The following is a 13,551-nucleotide window of genomic DNA, read 5'->3' as shown; positions in this document are numbered from 1 at the left end:
TCCATGCGAATGGGCTATAAACCTATCACATCGCAATCCTCACCTGGCCCATCATGAATCCTCCTCCACTACCGTAGCTGCTCCCCCCAAGGGGGAGGGTGGAAGTCCTGGACATGACGAAGCTTCCCCCTCCACCGCCGTAGCTGCTTCCCCCAGGGGGGAGGGTGGAAGCCCCAGACATGGAGCCCATGGACATCCTGTTGTTCCTGTTGTTGATCCTGCTGATGGTGCGAAACGCTGGCCCTTTAAAGGAATGCTGCTGCTGGACCGACATCATCTCCTCTCCCCCCTACCGGGAATGTAAATGTTCATAAAAAATAAAAACCTGCTGTAAATATAATAATAATTATATTGTAACGCAAATTAAATGAACATATTTGCTTTTACAAACACCTGAAAAGCTAGTTTGGACTTATTTGTTCCTAAATGTATTTGAAATACATAACTCATTTTCACATGCCATGGAACATAAGAATTGCAATGTGTTAATCTCGTTTGAAAATGTCGGTAGGGCTTCACCAACCATCCTCATGGGGGCTTGGTAGGCCATGGACCCTCCTCCTCCTGCCTGTCTCATCTGGGTCCCAGAGCTGTAGGCTCCTCCATTGACGGTGCTGTAGACAGACTGCTGGCGGTTGAATGTGGCATCGTGGTCCGAGACGAGGCTGACCCCATCGCTGCCATCCGCATCTACCCAGGCTGCCACTGGGGACGGCTGAAACAAGATTCAGAACGAGTCAGAATCAGAAAACTGCCTCATCAATACAGACAGAACATCAACATCGATACAGACAGACAACATAAACACCAATACAGACAGAGGACATCAACATCAATACAGACAGAACATCAACATCAATACAGACAGACAGAACATCAACATCGATACAGACAGACAGAACATCAACATCAATACAGACAGAACATCAACATCAATACCACATCAATACAGACAGACAACATCAACACAGACAGGACATCAACATCAATACAGACAGAGGACATCAACATCAATACCACATCAATACAGACAGACAGAACATCAACATCAATACAGACAGAACATCAACATTGATACAGACAGACAGAACATCAACATCGATACAGACAGAACATCAACATCAATACCACATCAATACAGACAGACAACATCAACACAGACAGGACATCAACATCAATACAGACAGAACATCAACATCAATACAGACAGAACATCAACATCAATACCACATCAATACAGACAGACAACGTCAATACAGACAGAACATCAACATCAATACAGACAGAGGACATCAACATCAATACCACATCAATACAGACAGACAGAACATCAACATCAATACAGACAGAACATCAACATTGATACAGACAGAACATCAACATCAATACCACATCAATACAGACAGACAACATCAACACAGACAGGACATCAACATCAATACAGACAGAACATCAACATCAATACAGACAGAACAGCAACACCACATCAATACAGACAGACACGTCAATACAGACAGAACATCAACATCAATACAGACAGAGGACATCAACATCAACACCACATCAATACAGACAGAACATCAACATCGATACAGACAGAGAGAACATCAACATCAATACCACATCAATACAGACAGACAGAACATCAACATCAATACAGACAGAACATCAACATCGATACAGACAGACAGAACATCAACATCAATACAGACAGAGGACATCAACATCAATACCACATCAATACAGACAGAACATCAACATCGATACAGACAGACAGAACATCAACATCAATACAGACAGAACATCAACATCAATACCACATCAATACAGACAGACACGTCAATACAGACAGAACATCAACATCAATACAGACAGAACATCGCCATCAATACAGACAGAGGACATCAACATCAACACCACATCAATACAGACAGAACATCAACATCAATACAGACAGAACATCAACATCAATACCACATCAATACAGACAGACAGAACATCAACATCAATACAGACAGAACATCAACATCGATACAGACAGACAGAACATCAACATCAATACAGACAGAGGACATCAACATCAATACCACATCAATACAGACAGAACATCAACATCGATACAGACAGAACATCAATACAGACAGAGGACATCAACATCAATACCACATCAATACAGACAGAACATCAACATCAACACCACATCAATACAGACAGAACATCAATACAGACAGGACATCAATACAGACAGAACATCAATACAGATATACAACACTTGAAAGAAAAACCTTACGTTGACATTGACACAATACACACAGAACACATAATGCAGTGTATCTAATGTCAGATACCTGAGCGGGCATGTTCTGGAGCCTAACGGAACGCAGGGACATGGTCTCTAGGTCTGGGCCGGGAGCACGGCTCATCGCCCGGTTCACGGTGGACATCTGTTGCCTCATGGCCCCTCCGCCGGCCTGGTAGAACAGAGTTAATCAGCACACTGGTACACATACATGATTAACATATGCCCCCCCCCAAAATGATCTGTATGGTAGTTGTAGAATACAGTAACTCATTAACGTGGTACCTGGTAGCCCCCCCCCCCTGGTAGCCCCCTCCCCCTGGTAGCCCCCGCTCAGGCTCATGTTATCGTGGTACTGGTACCCTCCTCCTCCTCCACCCCCATGCTGAGCCTCTGACCACCACTCAGGTCCATCGCCGAGCGAGAGGAGAAACCACCAGAGTAATGAGACATCCTGGGTGCCTGGGACAGAGGAGGAAGAAGAGGAGAAGTTGAACAAATATTGTATTGTACATTTGCATTAAAGTCCATGGAAATTAGTCTTTATTGCTTCTAACCAGCCCCCAAGACACAGACTGTAAACCCCCCCCTTGCTCAAGGGCACTACGGCAGGATGAAAGGCATGGTGAATCGTTATTACTACGCAATAATGAAGGCCTGGGGAGGTGATCAATAATGAAGGCCTGGGGAGGTGATCAATAATGAAGGCCTGGGGAGGAGATCAATAATGAAGGCCTGGGGAGGTGATCAATAATGAAGACCTGGGGAGGTGATCAATAATGAAGGCCTGGGGAGGAGATCAATAATGAAGACCTGGGGAGGTGATCAATAATGAAGGCCTGGGGAGGAGATCAATAATGAAGACCGGGGGAGGTGATCAATAATGACGAGCGATCAGGATGACATGTTTACCTGACAAAGACAGGTGGAGACATGCCAGGAGCCCGGGAGAAAACTCTAGGACATATCTGAGTAAACTGGTCGACCATATTTGGCTAAGCTTCCAGATGGCGAACTTCACCATTACATCAGTGTTGTTGACATTATCTTGTTAGCGGTTGGAGTGAACAACAGGGCCTCTTCTCTCTCGACCTTGGGAGGAAACCCTCCCTAACTCAGACTCAATGGATTCTTAGAATGAGCTAATTATTTTTCAGAAACCACATACAGCATGTTATCTGACTGTTATCAGAAAAAAAACATATTTGGTTTTTCGAAGGCCAGAGGTATATTTCTATCCTTTATGTTGAGAATGACAAATGATTGTGGTTCTATCGTTATACGTCTACTGCTAATGCTAATCACTGTGACCCCGCCTCTATGACTCCGCCTCTATGACTCCGCCTCTATGACTCCGCCTCTATTAGCGGGGACAACAAACTCTGACCTTTCCAGATCTACCTTTAGTAGATACTGTAAATGCTGTGAGTCACTGTCATAAAAAGGGAGTGGCTCATGTCTATGGACTAGTGTTGACACAAGTAAAAATTCTGTGTACCTTCATTGTGCAAAGCTAATTGTAAAAGTCACGTGGAAATTGTTGAGTTTAGAATTATAATTGTTTTATGCAGTCAACAAGGCCACTATAATGGAGTTCTTTCTGTCCTTACCCTTAACGTGTACATGTGAATCATTTACTTACTGTATATATTCTACTGTATGTACCACAGGAGGGTAGTGGGACCTTCATTAGGGAGGACGGGCTCGTGGTAATGGCTGGAGCGGAATCAGTGGAATGGTTTCAAATACATCAAACACATGGTTTCCATGGTTTCCATTGTTTCCATGGTTTCCAGGTGTTTGGTGCCATTCCATTTGCTCCGTTCCAGACATTATTATGAGCCGTCCTCCCCTCAGCAGACTCCAATGGTGTGTAATGTATATTTGCCGAATACAAAAAAAAACAATATACATCTTGTAAAATGTTACATTCATTAATTTAATTAATTTCATCAATGGCAAGTTGATTCAGCAATGTCATTGTGTAATGGTGTCATAGTCTAATGATATCTGCTATGCTAACGTGAGGTGGGAACATTCTGACTGTGAGATGTGGAGGAATCTGAAGGGTGGACCTTAGGTCCTGGAGAGATTGGTGGAGAGTTGCTGTGAAATACCACGCTTACAGAGCCCAGAGAAGACCTAGCTCGATGGCTCTAGCAACACTGTACTGTGAAACCATCCCACTGTGTTGATAGCTGACTGTATTTACAGGAAACTGCAGAGAGCGGACACAGTGTTTAAGCTGCATATTTTCACATAGACAGACACCGTCTATAATATCTCTTTACTGGCAACAACACGTCTGCTGGGCTCTTTTGACCATCTGCTGAACATATCAAGTGGAACTCAGAAACCATCGGATGTGTAATGGAGGCAATATTTTCCCAAGAGAATACTGCATGTTGGACGATATTGTTTATAATACATTTATAATATATTTATAATACCTGGTCCCTAAAACTGAGTAGAACTCACCATGACAGGTGTGGAGGCTGTGTGGATGTAGAACTACCACTCACCATGACAGGCGTGGAGGCTGTGTAGACGTAGGACTACCACTCACCATGACAGGTCTGGAGGCTGTGTAGACGTAGGACTACCACTCACCATGACAGGTCTGGAGGCTGTGTAGATGTAGGACTACCACTCACAATAACAGGTCTGGAGGCTGTGTAGATGTAGGACTACCACTCACCATGACAGGTCTGGAGGCTGTGTAGATGTAGGACTACCACTCACCATGACAGGTCTGGAGGCTGTGTAGATGTAGGGCTACCACTCACCATGACAGGTCTGGAGGCTGTGTAGACGTAGGACTACCACTCACCATGACAGGCGTGGAGGCTGTGTAGACGTAGGACTACCACTCACCATGACAGGTCTGGAGGCTGTGTAGACGTAGGACTACCACTCACCATGACAGGTCTGGAGGCTGTGTAGATGTAGGACTACCACTCACCATAACAGGTCTGGAGGCTGTGTAGATGTAGGACTACCACTCACCATGACAGGCGTGGAGGCTGTGTAGACGTAGGACTACCACTCACCATGACAGGTCTGGAGGCTGTGTAGACATAGGACTTAGAGCTGAACCCTGGGTTGAAGGTCTGGTACTTCATTGTTGAAGAACCGCTGTGTTCTACAAAACAAAAAGAGAGAGGGGAAATCAGAACATGTCATGAATCAACACTAAAGGAGGGACCTGAATCAGCCCACCAAAATCTGATCCAATTTAAAGACAACACGAAGAAAGGACCTGAATCAGCCCACCACAAACTGATCCAATTTAAAGGCAACACTAAGAAAGGACCTGAATCAGCCCACCAAAAACAGATCCAATTTAAAGGCAACACTAAGAAAGGACCTGAATCAGCCCACCACAAACTGATCCAATTTAAAGACAACACTAAGAAAGGACCTGAATCAGTCCACCAAAAACAGATCCAATTTAAAGGCAACACTAAGAAAGGACCTGAATCAGCCCACCACAAACTGATCCAATTTAAAGACAACACTAAGAAAGGACCTGAATCAGCCCACCAAAAACGGATCCAATTTAAAGACAACACTAAGAAAGGACCTGAATCAGCCCACCAAAAACTGATCCAATTTAAAGACAACACTAAGAAAGGACCTGAATCAGCCCACCAAAAACTGATCCAATTTAAAGACAACACTAAGGTAGGACCTGAATCAGCCCACCACAAACTGATCCAATTTAAAGACAACACTAAGAAAGGACCTGAATCAGCCCACCAAAAACGGATCCAATTTAAAGACAACACTAAGAAAGGACCTGAATCAGCCCACCACAAACTGATCCAATTTAAAGACAACACTAAGAAAGGACCTGAATCAGCCCACCACAAACTGATCCAATTTAAAGACAACACTAAGAAAGGACCTGAATCAGCCCACCAAAAACTGATCCAATTTAAAGACAACACTAAGAAAGGACCTGAATCAGCCCACCAAAAACTGATCCAATTTAAAGACAACACTAAGAAAGGACCTGAATCAGCCCACCAAAAACTGATCCAATTTAAAGACAACACTAAGAAAGGACCTGAATCAGCCCACCAAAAACTGAGCCAATTTAAAGACAACACTAAGAAAGGACCTGAATCAGCCCACCACAAACTGATCCAATTTAAAGACAACACTAAGAAAGGACCTGAATCAGCCCACCACAAACTGATCCAATTTAAAGACAACACTAAGAAAGGACCTGAATCAGCCCACCAAAAACTGATCCAATTTAAAGACAACACTAAAGGAAGGACCTGAAACATCAAATGAAAACTTTGAGGCCTTGTGTTTTTCACCACCACCACACCTAAATTAAACATCGATACGATATTGGTATAACTAGTTTAATGATATGGGACATGACATTGGTATAACTAGTTTAATGATATGGGACATGACATTGGTACAACTAGTTTAATGATATAGGACATGACATTGGTATAACTAGTTTAATGATATGGGACATGACATTGGTTTAACTAGTTATAGGCTACCTAGTGGTTAGAGCGTTGGACTAGTAACCGAAAGGTTGCAAGTTCGAATCCCCAGGCTGACAAGGTACAAATCTGTCGTTCTGCCCCTGAACAGGGAGTTAACCCACTGTTCCTAGGCCGTCATTGAAAATAAGAATTTGTTCTTAACTGACTTGCCTAGTAAAATAAAGGTAAAATAAAATTTGTAAAAAAATAAAAAATGGGACATGACACAACAGAGAGCAGAGATAGTACAGAGTAGAGATCGTACAGAGAAGAGATCGTACAGAGTAGAGATTGTACAGAGATTGTACAGAGTAGAGATAGTACAGAGTAGAGATAGGACAGAGTAGAGATTGTACAGAGTAGAGATTGTACAGAGTAGAGATTGTACAGAGTAGAGATTGTACAGAGATAGTACAGAGTAGAGATTGTACAGAGTAGAGATCGTACAGAGTAGAGATTGAACAGAGTAGAGATCGTACAGAGTAGAGATTGAACAGAGTAGAGATCGTACAGAGTAGAGATTGTACAGAGTAGAGATTGTACAGAGATAGTACAGAGTAGAGATCGTACAGAGTAGAGATTGTACAGAGTAGAGATTGTACAGAGATAGTACAGAGTAGAGATAGTACAGAGTAGAGATAGTACAGAGTAGAGATTGAACAGAGTAGAGATCGTACAGAGTAGAGATTGTACAGAGATAGTACAGAGTAGAGATAGGACAGAGTAGAGATTGTACAGAGTAGAGATTGTACAGAGTAGAGATTGTACAGAGATAGTACAGAGTAGAGATAGTACAGAGTAGAGATAGTACAGAGTAGAGATTGTATAGAGTAGAGATCGTACAGAGTAGAGATCGTACAGAGTAGAGATCGTACAGAGTAAAGATTGTACAGAGTAGAGATAGTACAGAGTAGAGCTTAGAACAGAGTAGAGATTGTACAGAGTAGAGATTGTACAGAGATAGTACAGAGTAGAGATTGAACAGAGTAGAGATCGTACAGAGATAGTACAGAGTAGAGATTAAACAGAGTAGAGATCGTACAGAGTAGAGATCGTACAGAGTAGAGATCGTACAGAGTAGAGATTGTTCAGATTAGAGATCGTACAGAGTAGAGATTGTTCAGAGTAGAGATCGTACAGAGTAGAGATAGGATAGAGTAGAGATTGTACAGAGTAGAGATTGTACAGAGTAGAGATTGTACAGAGTAGAGATTGTACAGAGATAGTACAGAGTAGAGATTGAACAGAGTAGAGATCGTACAGAGTAGAGGTTGAACAGAGTAGAGATCGTACAGAGTAGAGATTGTACAGAGTAGAGATGTACAGAGTAGAGATTGTACAGAGTAGAGATTGTACAGAGATAGCACAGAGTAGAGATTGTACAGAGTAGAGATTGTACAGAGTAGAGCTTAGAACAGAGTAGAGATTGTGCAGAGATCGTACAGAGTAGAGATTGTACAGAGTAGAGATTGTACAGAGATAGGATAGAGTAGAGATTGTACAGAGACAGGACAGAGTAGAGATTGTACAGAGATAATACAGAGTAGAGATTGTACAGAGTAGAGATTGTACAGAGTAGAGATTGTACAGAGTAGAGATAGGACAGAGTAGAGATAGGACAGGGTAGAGATAGGACAGAGTAGAGATCGTACAGTGTAGAGATAGGACAGTGTAGAGATCGTACAGTGTAGAGATTGAACAGAGTAGAGATTGTACAGAGATAGTACAGAGTAGAGATAGGACAGAGTAGAGATCGTACAGAGTAGAGATCGTACAGAGTAGAGATTGTACAGAGTAGAGATTGTACAGAGATAGTACAGAGTAGAGATAGGACAGAGTAGAGATTGTACAGAGTAGAGATTGTACAGAGTAGAGATTGTACAGAGATAGTACAGAGTAGAGATAGGACAGAGTAGAGATTGTACAGAGTAGAGATTGTACAGAGTAGAGATTGTACAGAGATAGTACAGAGTAGAGATAGGACAGAGTAGAGATTGTACAGAGTAGAGATTGTACAGAGTAGAGATTGTACAGAGATAGTACAGAGTAGAGATCGTACAGAGTAGAGATCGTACAGAGTAGAGATCGTACAGAGTAGAGATTGTACAGAGATAGTACAGAGTAGAGATCGTATAGAGTAGAGATCATACAGTGTAGAGATTGAACAGAGATAGGACAGAGTAGAGATTGAACAGAGTAGAGATCGTAGAGATAGTACAGAGTAGAGATTGAACAGAGTAGAGATCGTACAGTGTAGAGATCGTACAGAGTAGAGATCGTAAAGAGTAGAGATTGTACAGAGTAGAGATAGTGTTGAGTAGAGATAGTACAGAGTAGAGATCGTAAAGAGTAGAGATCGTACAGAGATAGTACAGAGTAGAGATCGTAGAGATCGTACAGAGTAGAGATCGTACAGAGTAGAGATCGTACAGAGTAGAGATCGTACAGAGTAGAGATCGTACAGAGATAGTACAGAGTAGAGATCGTACAGAGTAGAGATCGTACAGAGTAGAGATTGTACAGAGTAGAGATTGTACAGAGATCGTACAGAGTAGAGATTGTACAGAGATAGGATAGAGTAGAGATTGTACAGAGACAGGACAGAGTAGAGATTGTACAGAGATAATACAGAGTAGAGATTGTACAGAGTAGAGATTGTACAGAGTAGAGATTGTACAGAGTAGAGATAGGACAGAGTAGAGATAGGACAGAGTAGAGATAGGACAGAGTAGAGATAGGACAGAGTAGAGATCGTACAGTGTAGAGATTGAACAGAGTAGAGATTGAACAGAGATAGGACAGAGTAGAGATAGGACAGAGTAGAGATCGTACAGAGTAGAGATCGTACAGAGTAGAGATTGTACAGAGTAGAGATTGTACAGAGTAGAGATCGTACAGAGTAGAGATTGTACAGAGATAGGACAGAGTAGAGATAGGACAGAGTAGAGATTGTACAGAGTAGAGATTGAACAGAGTAGAGATTGTACAGAGATAGTACAGAGTAGAGATCGTACAGAGTAGAGATCGTACAGAGTAGAGATCGTACAGAGTAGAGATTGTACAGAGTAGAGATTGTACAGAGTAGAGATTGAACAGAGATAGGACAGAGTAGAGATAGGACAGAGTAGACATCGTACAGAGTAGAGATCGTACAGAGTAGAGATTGTACAGAGTAGAGATTTTACAGAGTAGAGATTTTACAGAGTAGAGATTGTACAGAGTAGAGATTGTACAGAGTAGAGATCGTACAGAGTAGAGATAGGACAGAGTAGAGATAGTACAGAGTAGAGATCGTACAGAGTAGAGATCGTACAGAGTAGAGATCGTACAGAGTAGAGATCGTACAGAGTAGAGATCGTACAGAGTAGAGATAGTACAGAGTAGAGATCGTACAGAGTAGAGATCGTACAGAGTAGAGATCGTACAGAGTAGAGATTGTACAGAGTAGAGATAGTACAGAGTAGAGATAGGACAGAGTAGAGATTGTACAGAGTAGAGATTTACAGAGATTGTACAGAGTAGAGATCGTACAGAGTAGAGATAGGACAGAGTAGAGATCGTACAGAGTAGAGATAGGACAGAGTAGAGATCGTACAGTGTAGAGATTGAACAGAGTAGAGATTGAACACAGATAGTACAGAGTAGAGATAGGACAGAGTAGAGATAGGACAGAGTAGAGATAGGACAGAGTAGAGATAGTACAGAGTAGAGATTGTACAGAGTAGAGATTGTACAGAGATAGGACAGAGTAGACATAGGACAGAGTAGAGATCGTACAGTGTACAGATTGAACAGAGTAGAGATTGAACAGAGATAGGACAGAGTAGAGATAGGACAGAGTAGAGATAGGACAGAGTAGAGATTGAACAGAGATAGTACAGAGTAGAGATTGTACAGAGTAGAGATTGTACAGAGTAGAGATCGTACAGTGTAGAGATTGAACAGAGTAGAGATCGTACAGAGTAGAGATTGTACAGAGTAGAGATAGTAAAGCAAAGTGAATAGTACAGAGCAGAGATAGCAAAGTAAAGTGAATAGTACAGAGGGCAGAGATCAAATCAAATCAAATGTTATTATTCAAATGCACTGAGTACAACAGGTGTATTTTTAATTTTTTTTTATTTCACCTTTATTTAACCAGGTAGGCTAGTTGAGAACAAGTTCTCATTTGCAACTGCGACCTGGCCAAGATAAAGCATAGCAGTGTGAGCAGACAACACAGAGTTACACATGGAATAAACAATTAACAAGTCAATAACACAGTAGAAAACAAAGGGGGAGTCTATATACAATGTGTGCAAAAGGCATGAGGAGGTAGGCGAATAATTACAATTTTGCAGATTAACACTGGAGTGATAAATGATCAGATGGTCATGTACAGGTAGAGATATTGGTGTGCAAAAGAGCAGAAAAGTAAATAAATAAAAACAGTATGGGGATGAGGTAGGTGAAAATGGGTGGGCTATTTACCAATAGACTATGTACAGCTGCAGCGATCGGTTAGCTGCTCAGATAGCAGATGTTTGAAGTTGGTGAGGGAGATAAAAGTCTCCAACTTCAGCGATTTTTGCAATTCGTTCCAGTCACAGGCAGCAGAGTACTGGAACGAAAGGCGGCCAAATGAGGTGTTGGCTTTAGGGATGATCAGTGAGATACACCTGCTGGAGCGCGTGCTACGGATGGGTGTTGCCATCGTGACCAGTGAACTCAGATAAGGTGGAGCTTTACCTAGCATGGACTTGTAGATGACCTGGAGCCAGTGGGTCTGGCGACGAATATGTAACGAGGGCCAGCCGACTAGAGCATACAGGTCGCAGTGGTGGGTGGTATAAGGTGCTTTAGTGACAAAACGGATGGCACTGTGATAGACTGCATCCAGTTTGCTGAGTAGAGTGTTGGAAGCCATTTTGTAGATGACATCGCCGAAGTCGAGGATCGGTAGGATAGTCAGTTTTACTAGGGTAAGCTTGGCGGCGTGAGTGAAGGAGGCTTTGTTGCGAAATAGAAAGCCGACTCTTGATTTGATTTTCGATTGGAGATGTTTGATATGAGTCTGGAAGTCTGGAAGGTAGACCTTACAGTGAAATGTTTACTTACGAGCCCCTAACCGACAGTGCAGTTTCAAAAATACGGAAAAGAATAAGAGATAAAAGTAACAAGTAATTAAAGAGCAGCAGTAGAAAATAACAATATACACAGGGGGAAGCCGATACAGTTAATGTGCGGGGGCACCGGTTAGTTGAGGAAGTAAGTACATGTATTAAAGTGACTATGCATAGATGACAACAGAGAGTGGCAGTGGTGTGGTGAGGGGAGGGGGGGGCAATGCAAATAGTCAGGATGGCCATTTTGACTAGATGTGCAGGAGTCTTATGGCTTGGGGGAAGGAGCTGTTTAGAAGCCTCTTGGACCTAGACTTGGCGCTCCGGTACCGCTTGCCGTATAGTAGCAGAGAGAACAGTCTATGACTAGGGTGGCTGGAGTCTTTGACAATTAGTACAGAGTGCAGAGATAGCACAGAGCAGAGATTGCACAGAGTAGAGCTAGTACAGAGCAGAGATAATACAGAGAGCAGAGATAATACAGAGAGCAGAGATAATACAGAGAGCAGAGATAGTACAGAGAGCAGAGATAGTACAGAGCAGAGATAGTACAGAGCAGAGATTGCACAGAGCAGAGATAGTACAGAGAGCAGAGATAGTACAGAGAGCAGAGATAATACAGAGAGCAGAGATAGTACAGAGAGCAGAGATAGTACAGAGAGCAGAGATAGTACAGAGCAGAGATTGCACAGAGTAGAGCTAGTACAGAGCAGAGATAATACAGAGAGCAGAGATAATACAGAGAGCAGAGATAGTACAGAGCAGAGATAGTACAGAGCAGAGATTGCACAGAGCAGAGATTGCACAGAGCAGAGATAGTACAGAGAGCAGAGATAGTACAGAGAGCAGAGATATCATAACCGCCATCGATAAAAGACAGTACTGTGCAGCCGACTTCATCGACCTTGCCAAGGCTTTCGACTCTGTCAATCACCATATTCTTATCGGCAGACTCAGTAGCCTCGGTTTTTCGGATGACTGCCTTGCCTGGTTCACCAATTACTTTGCAGACAGAGTTCAGTGTGTCAAATTGGAGGGCATGCTGTCCGGTCCTCTGGCAGTCTCTATGGGGGTGCCACAGGGTTCAATCCTCGGGCCGACTCTTTTCTCTGTATATATCAATGATGTTGCTCTTGCTGCGGGCGATTCCCTGATCCACCTCTACGCAGACGACACCATTCTATATACTTCCGGCCCGTCCTTGGACACTGTGCTATCTAACCTCCAAACGAGCTTCAATGCCATACAACACTCCTTCCGTGGCCTCCAACTGCTCTTAAACGCTAGTAAAACCAAATGCATGCTTTTCAACCGTTCGCTGCCTGCACCCGCACGCCTGACCAGCATCACCACCCTGGATGGTTCCGACCTTGAATATGTGGACATCTATAAGTATCTAGGTGTCTGGCTAGACTGTAAACTCTCCTTCCAGACTCATATCAAACATCTCCAATCGAAAATCAAATCAAGAGTCGGCTTTCTATTCCGCAACAAAGCCTCCTTCACTCACGCCGCCAAGCTTACCCTAGTAAAACTGACTATCCTACCGATCCTCGACTTTGGCGATGTCATCTACAAAATTGCTTCCAACACTCTACTCAGCAAACTGGATGCAGTTTATCACAGTGCCATCCGTTTT

The 13,551-nt window shown here is 42.8% G+C and overlaps 1 protein-coding gene across 1 annotated transcript in view; it reads right to left on the bottom strand.

Moving 5' to 3' along the window:
* LOC112235170 (plakophilin-3) overlaps positions 1–13,551 on the bottom strand; it is a 64,563-nt gene that overhangs the window by 32,098 nt on the left and 18,914 nt on the right. Inside the window, exons 2-7 of the mRNA XM_042327633.1 lie at positions 5,350–5,441; positions 2,652–2,761; positions 2,585–2,618; positions 2,349–2,471; positions 524–715; positions 44–289 (exon numbers count right to left, since the gene is read on the bottom strand). Of these exons, the coding sequence (XP_042183567.1) occupies positions 44–289; positions 524–715; positions 2,349–2,471; positions 2,585–2,618; positions 2,652–2,761; positions 5,350–5,441 (797 nt within the window). The remainder of the gene's footprint in view (positions 1–43; positions 290–523; positions 716–2,348; positions 2,472–2,584; positions 2,619–2,651; positions 2,762–5,349; positions 5,442–13,551) is intronic.

The sequence above is a fragment of the Oncorhynchus tshawytscha genome, linkage group LG01, assembly GCF_018296145.1.
Source record: "Oncorhynchus tshawytscha isolate Ot180627B linkage group LG01, Otsh_v2.0, whole genome shotgun sequence".
Lineage (NCBI taxonomy): Eukaryota > Metazoa > Chordata > Actinopteri > Salmoniformes > Salmonidae > Oncorhynchus > Oncorhynchus tshawytscha.
Note: the sequence above shows the minus strand (reverse complement) of the source record. Positions and strands in the feature narration are given on the sequence as shown.